At 46.4% G+C, this 16,857-nt stretch overlaps 1 protein-coding gene across 1 annotated transcript; it reads left to right on the top strand.

Moving 5' to 3' along the window:
- Nucleotides 1-2,668: 2,668 nt before the first annotated feature.
- ACP4 (acid phosphatase 4) lies at nt 2,669-13,766 on the top strand. The gene is made up of 11 exons (XM_060281595.1): nt 2,669-2,770; nt 5,380-5,475; nt 5,908-5,994; nt 6,742-6,879; nt 7,588-7,686; nt 9,544-9,639; nt 11,297-11,429; nt 11,853-11,935; nt 12,227-12,333; nt 13,221-13,390; nt 13,472-13,766. Exons 1-11 carry the CDS (start codon nt 2,669-2,671, stop codon nt 13,555-13,557), a joined length of 1,197 nt encoding a protein of 398 aa, XP_060137578.1. The 3' UTR covers nt 13,558-13,766.
- The last annotated feature ends 3,091 nt before the right edge of the window (nt 13,767-16,857 follow it).

The raw sequence follows: 16,857 nt of genomic DNA on the forward strand, positions 1-16,857 counted from the left end.
TAGTTGCTTTGGTAGTCATTTCCAACGTTTGCTTTCAGCACTTGGCATTGAAGCAGCAGCTATGGATGCAGAACAACTTATGATTCAGTTTTCCCCAACCAGGATTCCAAACTAGCAATTAAAAAGTAGGAACGCACTTTCCCCCTCCTGCTCTGTTTCATACCCAACCCCTTCTCTTTCAATATGTAGCAGTAGCCACCATGCAGGAAGGCTGCCCCGTCATTCCCATGGCGAGAGCTTTCACCATCTGGACTGCAGCTTTTAGAAGCTGTGGGGGAACCAATATTTTGATGCGGCCCAGAGCTCCTTCCTTGATGTTCCTTTATAAGATGAAATAAGGAAGCAGTAAGATCCAGTATTTCAAAGGTTCTTCTGTTAACAACCACAGTGAATGGCTAGCATCAAATGTACCTTACAAAAACAAACAAACCTTCACCCACCTAATTCCATATTCTGCATTTACAAAAGGCGAATCCTGGGTCTGGTACAAATTGGTTTCGAAACATTCTCTCCATTCTGATGCCCAAACAGCACTGTCCACAGCCAAGAATGATAGAGGGAGCTATAAGCAGACTTGGAGGAACACCGAAGTTTGCAGAAATACAAAAAGGGTTTAGAAAAAGACACTGCATTCAATGACTGCACAGGGTCAGACTCCAGAGTTCACAAGTCAAACCTGCAACAAAATATTGTAGCATGGGTGCTCCTGTTCACTGCTCCGGTCAGTGTGCAACACCCTCCTCGACGACACTCCATTCCGTTCCCCTCCGGTCAGTCCACATTCTGGGTTGCAGCCAAGTAACTTCTAATCAGAGTACAGTATACCCATTGAAATTGAAGGACATGACTAATTTAGATCTATAAATGTCCACGATTTTCTCTAATTTGGTTGGATGCAGCCCAGAATGCTGACACACTGTGGCGATGTTGTGATGACTGACTGGAGCAGGAGCACTCCCCACTAGAACGTTTTGCTACTGGAGGTTTTACTTGTGAACTGCGAGCTGAAGTCAGACAGATTTCTGTCACGTTTACCGCCACCTCTGCTGAGGCGGATCTCAGATATGCAGATATGCAGATGACACAACCTTGATGGCAGAAAGTGAGGAGGAATTAAAGAACCTTTTAATGAGGGTGAAAGAGGAGAGCGCAAAATATAGTCTGAAGCTCAACACCAAAAAAAGCAAGATCATGGCCACTGGTCCCATCACCTCCTGGCAAATAGAAGGGGAAGAAATGGAGGCAGTGAGAGATTTTACTTTCTTGGGCTCCTTAATCACTGCAGATGGTGACAGCAGTCACTAAATTAAAAGACGCCTGCTTCTTGGGAGAAAAGCATTGACAAACCTAGACAGCATCTTAAAAAGCAGAGACATCACCGTGCCTACAAAGGTCCGTATAGTTAAAGCTATGGTTTTCCCAGTAGTGATGTATGGAAGTGAGAGCTGGACCATAAAGAAGGCTGATTGCCAAAGAATTGATGCTTTTGAATTTTGGTGCTGGAGGAGACTCTTGAGAGTCCCATGGACTGCAAGAAGATCAAACCTATCCATTCTGAAGGAAATCAGCCCTGAGTGCTCACTGGAAGGATAGATCCTGAAGCTGAGGCTCCAATACTTTGACCACCTCATGAGAAGAGAAGACTCCCTGGAAAAGACCCTGATGTTGGGAAAGATTGAGGGCACTAGGAGGACGACAGAGGACGAGATGGTTGGACAGTGTTCTCGAAGCTACGAACATGAGTTTGACCAAACTGCGGGAGGCAGTGCAAGACAGGAGTGCCTGGCGTGCTATGGTCCATGGGGTCATGAAGAGTCGGACACGACTAAATGACTAAACAACAACAACAACTGCTGAGGCCATCTCCTGTGAAACGTCACATTCTGGAGACCAGGTGTAAATCAACAAGACGCTTGGGCTAGTTGTCTGGCGAGATGGCGTCAAGGTGCAAATGTATAAAGAGCCTGAACTTGTTTGTTGATCTACCAAGAGGGAGGCTGGCATCACCCATGCAAAACTGGACCCATTAATGTCTGGGGGTGACTATATGGTCCCACATCCTTCAGGTGGTTGGAGGAGTCTGCAAACTGAATTCTTGTTGTCAGGTAACGACAACCCGACACGATTTGACTCCTGACCCCCTGGGCAAAGCTCAACTTATAATGCTTGCGGGACAGGCAGAAGTCCATCAGGAGAAGCTCCTCTTCGGCACATCTCTTTGCGAGCAAAAGGGTTTACCTGCTGAATTTTTGCCAGACACCCAGCGGCTAAGCACACAGGACCCTGGCCAGAAACAAACCCAGCAACTGGTTATCACAGGCTCAGATGTTTTCTCTGCAGGTGGAGAAGGCAAGACGTAATGTCTTGGTTGGGAGTTGTAATCATCATGGCAAGTGAATCGCCTCCCCCCCCCTTTAACAAACAGGTAGTTTTAAGGGGACTGGCAGGTGTAAAATGGGGGGAGGTGGAACCGACACTCTCTCTCTCTCTCTCTCTCTCTCTCTCACACACACACACACACACACAAGCTCTGTGGTGCCGCCTGCTAAATCTGACCTGTCAGCAAAGGAAAACGAGAGATAATTACAGGATCCGAGGATGGGTCTATATAACGGAAGAGTTTGCCCTCCCTCCCTCCAACAGTTCTTTTTTCCAGGTGGCGGAGACCATGAGGCTCTCTGTAACCCTGGCACCTTGGATTCTCCTCCTCATCCAGGATATTCTGCCTCTCACGCTGGCCCAAGAGAGGACGCTGCGCTTCGTCACGCTGGTACACAGGAGGGTGGGGGGCAGGAACTAGGATGCCTGGGTTCTCCAGGAAGGAGCTTGGGTCCAATGCTGCACAGCAAGAGGGAAAGGAGCCAGAGTACTTTGGGAGGGGGTGTGAGGTCTAAGGGGTCAGAGACGGGAAGCAGAGCTTCTGGATTCGATTCCTTGAGTCGGGAATGAAGGCCTAGGGTGCATTCTGCTCCAAGCAGTGAGTTGCCTCTCTTTCATTTCGTATATTGCTATATCCTACCTTTCAGGATATAACTCCTACTGAGGTGGCTTAGAACTGACATTCAATTTTACACGCACGCACACACACACACACACACACTGGTACCTCTGGTTACAAACTTAACTTGTTCCGGAGGTCCATTAACCTGAAACCATTTTTAACCTGAGGTACCACTTTAGCTAATGGGGCCTCCTGCTGCCGCCATGCAATTTCTGTTCTCATCCTGAGGTAAAGTTCTTAACCCGAGGTACTACTTCCAGGTTAGCGGAGTCTGTAACCTGAAGAGAGAGAGAGAGAGAGTGTGTGTGTGTGTCTAACTATATACAGTATCTATCATCTATCTATCTATCTATCTATCTATCTATCTATCTATCTATCTATCTATCTATCTATCTATCTACAGTGGTACCTTGGGTTACAAACACTTTAGGTTACAAACGCTTCAGGTTACAGACTCTGCTAACCCAGAAATAGTACCTTGGGTTAAGAACTTTGCTTCAGGATGAGAACAGAAATGGCGCCATGACAGCGGGAGGCCCCATCAGCTAAAGTGGTACCTCAGGTTAAGAACAGTTTCAGGTTAAGAATGGACCTCCAGAACGAATTAAGTTCTTAACCCAAGGTAACACTGTATCTATCTATGACTTTGATATTTTAATAATAATAATAATAATTTATTATTTATACCCCACCCATCTCGCTGAGTTTCCCCAGCCACTCTGGGTGGCTTCCAACAGAACATTAAAATGCAATAATCTATTAAACATTTAAAGCTTCCCTAAACAGGGATGTCTTCTAAAAGTCTGGTAGTTGTTTTTCTCTTTGACATCTTTGACATAAAAGTATGTCAGTACCCTATATCATAAAATATCAAAGTGGTGTACATTGTTGAAACAGAAAAAACCCACTGTGTTTTAAAACAATAAAAACACAGAAAAGCATTAAGGTGACTGGCTATTGAAAAATGGCAACACTTTGTGTTGTTTCCAGTGTTGGCCAAACTGAAATTAATGGACCCTAAAGTTAGTCATGCCCATTCATGTCAATGGATCTACTCCAAGTCTGTCTAACCGTGGTTACAACCCCATTATGGTGGGTGGGACAGTTCTGTACTGGAAGGGCCCCACAGATCTGTGTCTGCGCTGGGCACAGAGACACATCACACACCCAGAGACTTGTAGCAACTTAGAAACTAACACTTGCTGTGGGATAAGTTTCCATGCACTTAAGACCACATTGTCAGATACCTGATGCTGGCACACCTTTTTTTAAAAAACTGATTTGACTTAATAGCTTGTTTAGTCTCAAGAAGGTAATAACATACTAATTACTTTACCCTGACTCACCCAATCCCTGGGCACTTCGAATGAAAATGTATTCCACAGAAGTGCCCAAAAGACTGCAGGCTTGGTATTAAGAATACACCGTTAAGGGGTGGGAAGGGAGTGTTTTAAAGAGATAGTGTGAAAAACAAGTACATATTAGGCCTGGCCTATTATGAAATATATACACACACACACTCACACACACACACACTCACATAATGCATCAGATCTGAAGAGGAGTAATTGGGTAGCTTTTATAGCACTAGATGCTATAAAACAGAGTTGTTTTTATATATGGAATGCATAATTTATAATAATATCTGTATCAGTACATATTTGTTTATTTTGCAATACACTTGGTGCATGTCATGTAAACTCTAAAGTAAAAATTATAAAGTGGCCGTGGTTGCTTTTCTTTGCCCCTCACCTGTAAATGAATTGGTGTAGGCATCCTGTTTCTGGTTTACAGACTGACCCTCCAGCAGTGCCATCTATTACAGAAAGGGAAAACACATGTCTGTTTCTGTGCATGTGTGTGAGAGAACTAGAAAGCAAAGGGGTGTGGGTGTGGAGGTGGAATAATATGAAAGGTAAATCACAGTAGGTCCCATTTTGCAGGCCAGGATCAGAGAATCAGAGAATCTTAAGAGTCAGAAGGGACCCAAGGGTCATCTAGTCCAACCCCCTGCAATGCAGGAATCTCAGCTGAAGCATTCTTGGCAGATTGCCATCCAACCTCTGCTTAGAAAACCTCCACGGAAGGAGAGTCCACTTCTCGTGGGAGTCTGTTCCACTGCCGAACAGCTCTTACTGTCAGAAAGTTTTTCCGAATGTTTACTCGGAATCTCCTTTCTTGTAACTTGAAGCCATTGGTTCAAGTCCTACCCTCAAGAGCAGGAGAGAGAAAAAGCACGCTCCTTCTTCCATGTGACAGCCCTGAAGATATTTTAAAAGTCCAAAAAGATTCCTGGTCCTGTAGGTAAGAAATTTGAGGGCAAAACTATCACTCGGTTTGCTGTATGTCGCTGTTCTGACCCCCTTCTTCTTTCTTAGGTGTATCGCCATGGTGACCGATCCCCTCTGGGCACCTACCCCACAGATCCCCACAAAGCTGCACCCTGGCCACAAGGCTTCCAGCAACTCACTGAGGTGGGGGCTTGTGTGTGTGTGTGTGTGTGTGTGTGTGTGTGTGTGTAGAGGGGTGGGATGAGCACTGGAGGCAAATGGGGCACTGCCCCTGTCTGGCTGCCTTTTTGCTTTACAACCAGTCAGGGGCTGGCTCTCCCTGCCATTGGCTCAAGCTCCACCTGTCGTGTCTCCCTGTTTTCTGCCCTGCCGATCGCCAAGGTCACCTCCAGCCACAACTCGGGGAAGGGGGAGAAAGGCACTTGCCAGCATTTCCATGATTGGAGTTTTTGTGTGAGTGAAGGTGAATGAGATTGGTGCCTCACTTCCAAGTTAGGCGATTGATCTCAGCCTTCGCTTTGCACTGGAGCAATGGGACAGCCCCGGTTTGGAGGGCGCTTCAGATCTTTCTCTCCCCACTCCCCGAACTTGCTTTTTTCCTTTTGTCTGATGCAGGTAGGTATTTTGCAACAGAAGGCACTGGGGCGATTCCTCAGAGAGAGATATGCTGGCTTCCTGAGTGCATCCTACAAACCACAGGAGGTAAATATGCGTTTGATTATTTAATAAAGGCAATATATATATTCCACACCAGCATCCAAGAATTCACAAGACAGCAAATATGAATACAGTAATAAATATATATAAAGTATGCAACAATTTAAGTATTAGCTGACATGCAAAAATAAGCAGCACCCCAAATGTATCCAAACCCATAACATCAGCTCCACCCACCTTTTAAAAAGCTAATGGGTGGTGGGTGAGGAAAGAGGGGAAAACAGGGTGGCTCTAGAGGCCCAAGTGGACAATGGAGGTTTTTTTATTTTTACATCCCACCTTTCCTCCAAGAAACTCAATGAGGCATACACAGCTCTTCCCCTCTCCATATTATTCTCACAACAGCCCTGTAAGGTAGGCTAGACTGAGAGATGGTGACTGGCCCAGGGTCACCCAGTACGTTCCATGGCTGAGTGGGAATTTGAACCCTGGTCTCCCATGTCCTACTCCAATACACAAACACTGGCTTCCCAGGCTATGTTCCAGTCACACAAAAGCCCAAAGCTTCTACGCTCCCACCAACACAACTCTATTATCCCTTCGGGCAAGCAAGCAACAACGGTCAAAGACACATTCCAGGCAGGGCAGAGCACCTCAAGAGGGCGTAGTGGAGGCCAGTGAGATGTGTGGGCTTGGAGAGCCACAGACAGGATAAATAGCCCCACCGGCACTCGGGGACAACCAAGGCTTTCACCCGCCTTGAGGCCAACCAACCACTATGCCCCTTTCTAGATCTATATTCGCAGCACAGATTACGACCGCACCTTAATGAGCGCCCAAGCCAACCTGATGGGGCTTTATCCAAGCTCAGATCCAGAGATCAGCTGGAGACCTGTTCCCATCCACACCGTGCCTACTAAGTATGATAAGGTAATCCTTCGCAACCTGCCCAGATTTTACTGGTTCTTATCAGCTGCTTCTCTGCTTTGTATTGATTCTACGTGGCATTTTCTTATATTGGTTTTATTGAACACCATCCTACGAGTCTTCCATTGCAAGGTAGTCTATGCATCAAACAAATGTATTTTTTGACAGAGAAGCTAAGGGGAGTGTTTCCCGAGGTTTGAAAAAGGGGGTGCCACTTCACAAAATCCAACTTTTATTAAGAATGAATTTCTTTATGCCTCTTTTATTTTGATGTCTTACCACATTTTTGCATGAGTCCTGTCTAGGCCCTGCATAATCATTCTGATCAAGCTTAAAAATTGGGACAGAGACTCAGTAAGGATATTTACCATTTAGACGGGTGTCATTAAATCTAGCATTTTATCCACTATGCCAGCCAGGTAATCTGACACATATTTTGACCTATAATTCCCATCAACCACCTGTGCTGTCAGAGGCTGATTTGAATGGTTGGCCAAAATATTTGTCTGACACCAGGTTGCTGAAGACGGCTCTCTACACGGCAGCCTTTTTTGGGCAGAGCAGGAGTATATGGATGTGAAAGTGAGATTCAATCAGTGTTCCTGCTTCTGCTGAAGTGTAGCCTCATAGTTTACATATGGGAAAGGCAAGAGCGGTCAGCTTTCCCCAAGAATCAGCCTTTTCTGTCTTTTCCTACCCCACACCTCACAGCTGCTGAAGCCGCCAACCCGGACCTGCCTACGATACCAACAGCTGATGGGAGAGACAATTAATTTGCCAAGCTATCAGGCTAAAATGGAGACCTGGAAGGTATGAGGGAAAGGTGGGGTTGGCTAGGAAGGAAGGAAGGAAGGAAGGAAGGAAGGAAGGAAGGAAGGAAGGAAGGAAGGGGGGAATGGATTCCCAAGTCAGGATTTCTTCTTCATCCAATTCATCAATCCAACTCTTTGCACCCATTGTAAGAGGAATGCACCAACCAGAGGGGGAGTCTTGTTCTCTGCCTTGATCACTCAGAGGATATATATGTACTACAAACTTAAAACAGGTTTTATACCACTTTAATTACCCTGGCTTTTACCCCCCCCCCAAAATATTGGGAAATGTAGCTCAGCAGGGATACTTTAGGGATCCAAAGCACGCATGCACACCGACCGAGAACCACAGTTCCCATGATTCCCTGCAGAGTTGAATTACAGTACATTATACCAGTTCTCTTGTCATGTCTTGCATTGCCATCGACAAGAAAACTGACTGCCTTCTTTTGCTTAAGGCAGCCCTTTTGTTTACTTTTGGAAATCTCTGATGGCCAGTCTAGCACCTATTCTGAGCGTTTTTATTATTCATTTAAAATATTCATATACCACTTTGTGGGGCAAGAAATTTCCAAAAAAATTAAAGCTAAAGCTTTCGAATGAAATAAAAAACATTAGTAATACCAGTAACAACAGATACAAGATAAAAAAGCAATACTTTATTCAAACATAAATTACTCCTAGGTAAGCACTTGTAGCAGCCTTTGCGAACCCTAGTGCCCTTCAGCTGGTTTGGACTACAACTCCCATCAGCCTCAGCTAGCACCTTGTTGGGCCTGAGGGCACATTAAGAAATCTAAGAAACTGTCATGGGAACCACCATTTCATAGAAGAAAAAACTGATATTCAGGACCAAAAAACCCTATACAGCCCCCCCAAAACAAAACAAAAACAGCGGCCAGAATACTGCTGGCACAGAAATGGAAAACACCAGACATTCCAACTGTGAACGACTGGCCATGATGACGAAGAGTGAGAGAACAAAAAGACCAGAAATCTCAAAAGGAATGGAATAAATTTAGAGAATATCTGCAAGTATACTATAAGCCAACAATAACACTAATTGGCTTGACATAATACCTACAATTGGTTAAATTAAAGGGGTACAACGGAGATAAAGACAAAAGGGAAAACGTATAGAAATAATGAAATGAGCAGAAAAGTGAGGAGATAAAAACAAAAAACCAGATGTGAAAGGAGGAGGAAGCTAAGTTCGGCAGAACTGATAAAATAAGAAGTGGAAAGAGAAGTTGATATTGAAGGATGTGGGGTAGGGGACGCGGTGGTAGCAGTTGTATTTTTACTATATCTTGATATATTGTATATAACAATTAATTGCACATAATTGTATACGAAATGTTTAACTGTTTATGTTTGGAAACTTAATAAAAATCATATGCCAAAAACAAAACAAAAAAGAAGGCACACGTATATATAGTTTTAAAATATATACAAATTTGAGAGGCAGGGGCCCTTGGGGCTAACTTAGTCATGTTTATTAACTCCAATGGGTCTAGCCTTGAGTGAAACATACACTGAATACCACCCATAATGGGTCTAACTGTGGTGCCAACCCTACATGGTAGTGGGTTTTCGGAAGCCACACCACTTCACTTACAACTTTCAGGCCTATGTCAGTTTACATAGACGTATACCTCCACTGTTAGTAAAATAAATTTTTAAAAAATTCCTTCCAGTAGCACCTTAGAGACCAACTAAGTTTGTCATAGGTATGAGCTTTTGTGTGCATGCACACTTCTTCAGATGTTAGTAAGACCATAGTGGAACTAACTTCCTCCAGGCGAAGCCCATCGAAGTTCCAATCCGTTAGCTAATTCTTCTTCCCCCTTCCCAGGACTTTATAAGAGAGATGGCAAACCATACAGGGCTTAAACAGGAACAGCTGACCCTGAGGGGCCTTTGGAGGGTCCACGACTCCCTCTTCTGCCAGGTAGGCATACTGCACTGCATTACAGCCTCCTCTGAGTTTTCCTCCAACCATACCTTTCTCTAGGGCAGGGGTGTCAAACTCAAATTCATCGGGGGCCGCATCAGCAGTTTGGTTACCCTCAAAGGGCCGGTTGTATCTGTAGGACTATGTGTCCACTCTTTATTATCATAAATTATTGTCACTGCATTCAATTATTACTGTTTTTTGTAATAATGTAAGTAATAACTAGCTCTGAAAGCAGAAACATAGTCAGAATAATTGCAAGTAGATATTCAAATGTACAATTATTGTACAATTTATTGAAAAATGATTTTTGGTTACTGCACTGGGTGGTGGAGGCTCGCTAGGGTTTCATGCAGGACCTTTGCAGAGCTACTAGTACCTGGAGATGCTGGGGTCCTTCTGCATGCAGGACAGATGTTCTGCCAGTGAGCCACCACCCTTCACCAAAGGGACTGGCTGAGGTTGACTCACTGGAGCTGCTCTCCTGGTTCCAGGGTTTAAGGGCCAGAAGTATAAAGCAGCATCCTATGTTTCTGAGGAGAGGGAGAGGGAGGGGAGGGGAGGGAGGAAGGGAGGGAGGAAGGAAGAAAGAAAAGAGGGAGTGGGAGGGAGAGAGGAAGGAAGGAAAGAGGGGAGAGAAGACGGAAAGGGAGAAAGAAGGAAGGAAGTAGAGGGAAAGAAAGAATAAGAATGAGGGAGAGGAAGAAAGATGGGAAGGAAGGAAGGAAGGAAGGAAGGAAGGAAGGAAGGAAGGAAGGAAGAAAAGAGGGAGCAGGAGGGAGAGAGGAAGGAAAGAGGTGAGAGAAAGAAGAGTAGGAAAGAAGGAATAAAGAAGGAAAGAAAAAGAAAGAGGGAGAGAAGACAGAGATAAAGAAGGAAGGAAGGAGAGGGAAAGAAAGAATAAGAACGAGAGAGAGGAAGAAAGAAAGGGAAGGGGGGGGTCACCGCCTTGATTCAGCGCCAGAAAAGAGCACAAAAGGACCCAGGGGCAAAAAGCATTTCCCGTGCAGCGTGAGGCAGCGGGTGTCCGTTTTAGGAGAAGTGCGTAAAGCCTCAGAGTTGCACGTTCGTGAGGCTGAGCCGCTGCTGAGCTCATGTTCATGAGGCTGAGCCGCGGCAGGAGGAGGAGGTGAGGCAAGAGGAGGAGGAGGCGGCTTCCCGGGTCGGTGCCCGGCAGCACTGTGCGGAGAGTCCCGAGCCTCTGGGACGCAGCAGTGCTCTGTAGCACTTTGAATCCTCCTCCACACGGCGCTGCTGGGTGCTTTGTCTGTGCTTCAGCAGCAGCAGCCGTTTCCAGGCGCCGAGCCGTGGCAGGAGGAGGAGGATTCAAAGTGCTACAGAGCACTGCTGCATCGCAGAGGCTCGGGACTCTCCGTGCGGCGCTGCTGGGCGTTGCCCCGGCAAGCTGCCTCCTCCTTCTCCTGCTGTGGCTCGGGGCGCTCCACGCAGCGCTGCTCCGGCCGCCTTTCTACCCCCCCGGCCCCAGCTGTTTGTCGGCGCTTTGTCGGCGCGGCGCTTCAGCAGCAAGGTCCCGCTGCTGGGTCCCGCTGGCTGGGGCGCTCGGCGGGCCACATGACGAGGTCTGGCGGGCCGGATTTGGCCCCCGGGCCTTGTGTTTGACACCCGTGCTCTAGGGTTTTTTCTCTCCTTGCAGAAAACACACAACCTGACCTTGCCTAGCTGGGCCACACCACAGGTCCTGACTACCCTTTCAGAGATGGAAGCATTCAATGTCGAAGCCCATGTGGGAATGCATGCAAGCAAGGAGAAGGCCCGATTCACTGGAGGTAAATTTTAATCAATTTTAGATAAACATTCTAATGCTACTTTGACAAAATATGGTACTGGAAAAAAACCTGAGGGCCCATTCACATGGCACCTGAAAACTCACTATTTTCCAGTTCAATGTGTTCCCCATTGTCCTCCAGATCCATACCTGACCAATCTGTGTGTGGGTCATGGCATTTCTGTGCATTTTTTTTTGTTACTATGGTTTTTCTTCAACTCAACCCTTCAACTGTTATTGATGGCGCATACCCGAGTGCTCAGCACATGTGTGTGCTTGCATGACTCTCATTTTCATATGCAACATGGCACCCCCTTGACCCCCAATTATTTGCAGAGCTGCTAGTTTTGTGCCTGTTGGGTCAGCTATTCTTTGAAATACCATAGTACACCCCTCAGTCAACAGTCTCTCTCCCACCTTGCAGGGATATTACTTGGCGCTATCCTGAGGAACTTCTCCAAAGTAGTGTGCAGAGATCTGCCCCTGAAGATGATCATGTATTCTGCTGTAAGTCTTTTCCCACCTTAAGACTTCAGAGGGAGCATATTGGAAGATTGGGGGGTGGGCCTTAAGTGTGTATAGCAGCCGAAACGGAAAAAAAAAATCCTTCCAGTAGCACCTTAGAGACCAACTATGTTTGTTATTGGTATGAGCTTTCGTGTGCATGCACATTTCTTCATCTAGTCTGCACATGAAAAAGTGGCATGTTTTAGGGAGTGGGGGGCCATAGCAATATATTGTAAAATGCAAAACAAAAAAACATGTTGGCTACATTTTTTCTCTTCACCTACTTTTCAGCATGACAGCACCTTAATCGCTCTTCAAGGAGCCCTGGGCGTTTACAATGGTCCCCCTCCACCCTATGCTGCCTGTCATGGGTTCGAATTCTACCAGGAAAGCAATAAGTAAGTCTGGTTCCATCTGTGGGGCAGGAAGAGTGTCTGTTGTTTTGCTGGGTGTTGAATTTGCTCTCCATCACAGAGAAAGGTTTGATGTGCATGTAAAAACTCCACAGGTGCTGATGAACTACTGATAATTTATCATCCTGGCGAAAAAAAATGCTATCAGTATTTTAAGCAAAAAAAATATGTCCAGCCTTCAAGACTTGTTGAGGGCGACCTTAAAACTTGCAGCAATATCCCAGGGGCCAGAAGGTGCTCAGGCTTTCAGCTTCCTCTGTAACTCTGTGCCCATAGAACAAATTATGTACAACAATTGCTTTTGCATGAAGAACTGAAATTTTTACTTGTTGAAAAAGTGCCCCCCCCCGATCCTTTTGTGGCTCCACTATCCTCCCACAACTCAATGGTAGGACACATCACTTCACATGCAAAGGATCACACAGGTTCAATCCCCAGTATTCTCCAGGCTGAGCTGGGGAAAGGCTCCCTGTTTGAAACCGTGGCATGTTTTCCCTTGTTTTTTAAAATTAAAAGCCACCTTTTGGAGTGTGATGTCTTCTCTGTCCAGTATTTTTACTTTTTATTTTAGTTCTGACTTTGATATAAGGAAACATTATTACTACCCTTTCTTAAAAGTTGTCGTCTCCAAACCAAGGAGTACACCATTCTGAGGGACTCACTCTCTGCCAGCTCCTAGTATCCCTTGCAGTATTAACAGCTGCCTCCCAGCGACTTGTCAGCACATTTGAAGTTGCTGACGCATTAACACAAAGCACACAAGGCACAGCATAGTTAAGAGGCTGAGACAGTAAACGTTTGGTAGCACAGGGTTATAGGAGGAGGTGAAGACTGCAAGCTTTACTAAGCTCCTGTGTTTTCCATCTTTCCAGCTCCTTCAGTGTATCCATGTTTTATCGGAATGAAAGCAGCCACCAGCCCCTCACATTAGCCCTGCCGGACTGCCCCACACCTTGCCCACTGCCGCTCTTCATTCATCTTACAAGGGCAGTTGTCCCGCTGGACTGGGATGCCGAATGCCAAAACCCTCAGGCAGGCACAGGTAATGCAAGATCTTTCCCCTCCCCCTGGGCAAAGGTTCGCACTGACTCTCCCACTCACACCTGCTCAATTCCTTTTGCAGGGCGCACAGTAACAGCGCTGGCTGTGGCAGTAGGCCTGCTGAGCACGGCAGTAATAGGAGCAGGCATCATGTATTGGAGGAGGTGATGGGAAGATGGGCTCGTGGCAACCACCAATTGCCCTCATGGGAAGAGAGAACAGCATCTGGATGCTGTGAAGTGTGGTCCAGTGGCTGGAGCCAAGGGGTGCAAACTCAAAGACTCCATCCACAGAAGTTGATGGTCCAAGCAGCACTGGCAAGAGGCACATTTACTGTAGCGAATTATTAGGAGATTTAAAAATAAAGCAAGTATTGCAATGCTTGTGAGTACTACACTGTGTGTACCTTTCTGTCAGACATGGCAAGGAAATTCTTATGCCTCCACATGGTTTAGACTAGGGCAGGGGTTCCCAACAAAATTTTCTCGAGGACCCCTCATCGAGCCGCTATTGTGACAAGGACCCCCATTAATTCCTAATCCTAAAATTAAAAAGTGAGAGCCAAATTAAGAGTCTTTTTAGTTACAACAGAGTACTCCATCAGTATACAGTTAGTTTTAATTTTCAGTTCTAGACCACATTTTACCAGCTTCTTTACAAGAATATCATGGGGCACCTTGTCAAAGGCCTTGCTGAAATCAAGATAGGCTATATCCACAGCATTCCCTTCATCTACCAGGCTTGTAATTCTGTCAAAAACACAGGATTTAGCCTGCCCTGGTCTTGTTTTGAAATGCAAGTATTGAAATAATGTACAGTTCCAATTTAACCACTGGCTTGTTTAGTTCCCAAATCTTTCAATACTGCTCTTGGCTCAAACACCACCAAAAAAATAAATACATCAACAACATGTACTTGAAATGCATACTGTATTTGGACAGCAAATAACATTTAAAATGTGCATTTTGAGAGAAAGGCCCTTTAAAAAAATTCATGTTTAAATGTGAATTTTCCTGCAGACTTTTAGAGAAAAATCTGCAGGCTAATATGGATGGACTCATGACTTGAACATATACAGAACTGATATTAATGAGAAATATACTTATTTACTTGTCCCTGTTATAGGGAGTAAGGCAATATAGGAAAGAGGTGTGAAAGGCCCCCTAATTTCATTAAATTACCAAGTTTTAACTTGTACTGCTCAGATACTAAACTAAAGCAGTAGCCGTAGAATAAAGGACCCTCACAATCAGCTATCCCAATCCAACTCATGCTTAAGGCCCATTGAAATCAATGAGGTATAAATCGCAACTCACTTGGCCAAGAATGCACGCGGCGGCGGCGGTCTCAGCGGCTCAGGAGCCCTTCGGGCAGCGCGAACACGCTGGCTGCCCTCAGGAGCTCGGTGCCGCCGCGGCGCGCGCCAATAATGCCTCGCCGTAAGTCCAACAAGAAGCTGGAAAGATTCTCCCGCCGCAGCTGGACTCCGCCCCCTGAGCCCTATTGGCTGGCAGAGGGGTATGATGCGGCGACGGGGAGGGGCTGGTGCAGGGGGCTGACTACGCCCCCCTGCAGACGCGGGAGTCCCAGGCAGCGGGCGCAGGCAGCGGGCGCTGGCGGCCGGCCGGGCGGCGGGTGGGTGGGCTCGCAGGGGAAGGGTTCGGCTCCCACGCAGCAGCGGTTTGCGTGGCTTTCTGCTTGTTTGGGGGCTGATTTGGCGGCGCTAGCACGTTTGTAGAGTTTAGGAGCTCCGCGCCGCCATCTTGCCTCGCCAGAGTCCCAGTCTTGCGGACCCCTCTCGCATAGCTCGCGGACCCCTGGGGGTCCGCGGACCACCAGTTGGGAAACACTGGACTAGGGCCACATGCTTTTCATTTTAGTATGTAATCTGCTCTGACATACACCACTAATTTTTTAAAATCAGTTGGAAGGGACCTTGAGGATCATCTAGTTCAGGGTTCCCGAACTACGGCCCAGGGGCCGGATGTGGCCCACACAAGCCAATTGTGCAGCCCCCAACGACCCCCGCTCTTACCGGCGTGCGGTTGCCTATCTCCAGGTTGGCGCGGCGCCATAAATAGCTTGTGCGCACGCGCGGGCCGGAGGGCAGGGGAACGCGCTCCCATACGCACACACACAAGCTATTTCTGGTGCCGCGCTGACCCGGAAGTGCACCAGAAATGAAGTCTGTGCATGCACAGAAGCCATTTCCGGCGCCACGCCAGAAAAAGCGAGTGCGCGTGCGTATGGGAGCACGTTCCCCCGCCCCACCGTGCGATCGGCGCCAGAGGAACCAGCCCAAAGCCAGGTAAGTTTGGGGACCCCTGATCTAATCCAACCCCCTGCAATGCAGGAATATGCAGCTGTCCCATATGGGGATCAAACCTGTGACCTTGGTGTTATCAGCACCACGCTCTAACCACCTAAGCTGTGCTTAATGCCTTAGGCGGTTCCCCACACAAGAAATCTGTGGTAGATCAACATCTGGATGGCCAGATTTTCCATACCTTGCCAAAAGATGCCTGCATGTGAAAAACATTAAGTACAACTATGCAAAGAAGAAAAAAAGATCAAACCTATCCATTCTGAAGGAAATCAGCCCTGAGTGCTCACTGGAAAGGCAGATCCTGAAGCTTAGGCTCCAATACTTTGGCCACCTCATGAGAAGACTCCCTGGAAAATACGCTGATTTGGGGCAAGATTGAGGGCACAAGGAGAAGGGGACAACAGAGGATGAGATGATTGGACAGTGTTCTTGAAGCTACCAACATGAGTCTGACCAAACTGAGGGAGGCAGTGGAAGACAGGAGTGCCGGGCATGCTCTGGTCCATGGGGTCACGAAGACACAACTAAACAACAATGCAAAACCATTTATCATTTCTACATTTTATTGAAAAAAGTAAATGCTGCACAGAATAACACTGTCCCTGCCTGGAGCCATACAATCAAAGTTTTGTTTTCCCCAAGTTGAAAGGAGTACATGGCAAGGTTGTGCAACATGCAGCATTCTTAGCAAATATTCCCAAAGATATTCATGCTGTTTCAGAATCCAAGGTGAAACAAACAGCCTTGCTTTGGAGGGTGTGTATGACTTATGATCAACAATTTATTTAGAGCATTTGTATCCAGCTCTTCAACCATGAAGGTTACCAGCATGGCTTATATGCAAACAATAAAAGCAAGACAGAAGCTGCCTGCAGGCTTACAATCTTAAAAACACAACACACAAGGGGAAAAGGACAAGGAGGGAAGAGGAAATAAATAAAACTCAGGTACCAATCCTTTAACAGTTTTTCTTTTAATGACCAATTAGCACAGTTCAGGGGTAGGAGGTGCCCAATACTGCCAATCTTTTGGCAAAGCTAATGGAATAATCCCTGCTTCTGATGGAAGCTCAACTCAACTGCTCTCAATAGAAAGCTGCAGCGAAGAGCAAAGCTACTTGGTTCTGAAACCAAGAAACTTGC

This window comes from Zootoca vivipara, chromosome 13, assembly GCF_963506605.1.
Source record: "Zootoca vivipara chromosome 13, rZooViv1.1, whole genome shotgun sequence".
NCBI classification, from domain to species: Eukaryota; Metazoa; Chordata; class Lepidosauria; order Squamata; family Lacertidae; genus Zootoca; species Zootoca vivipara.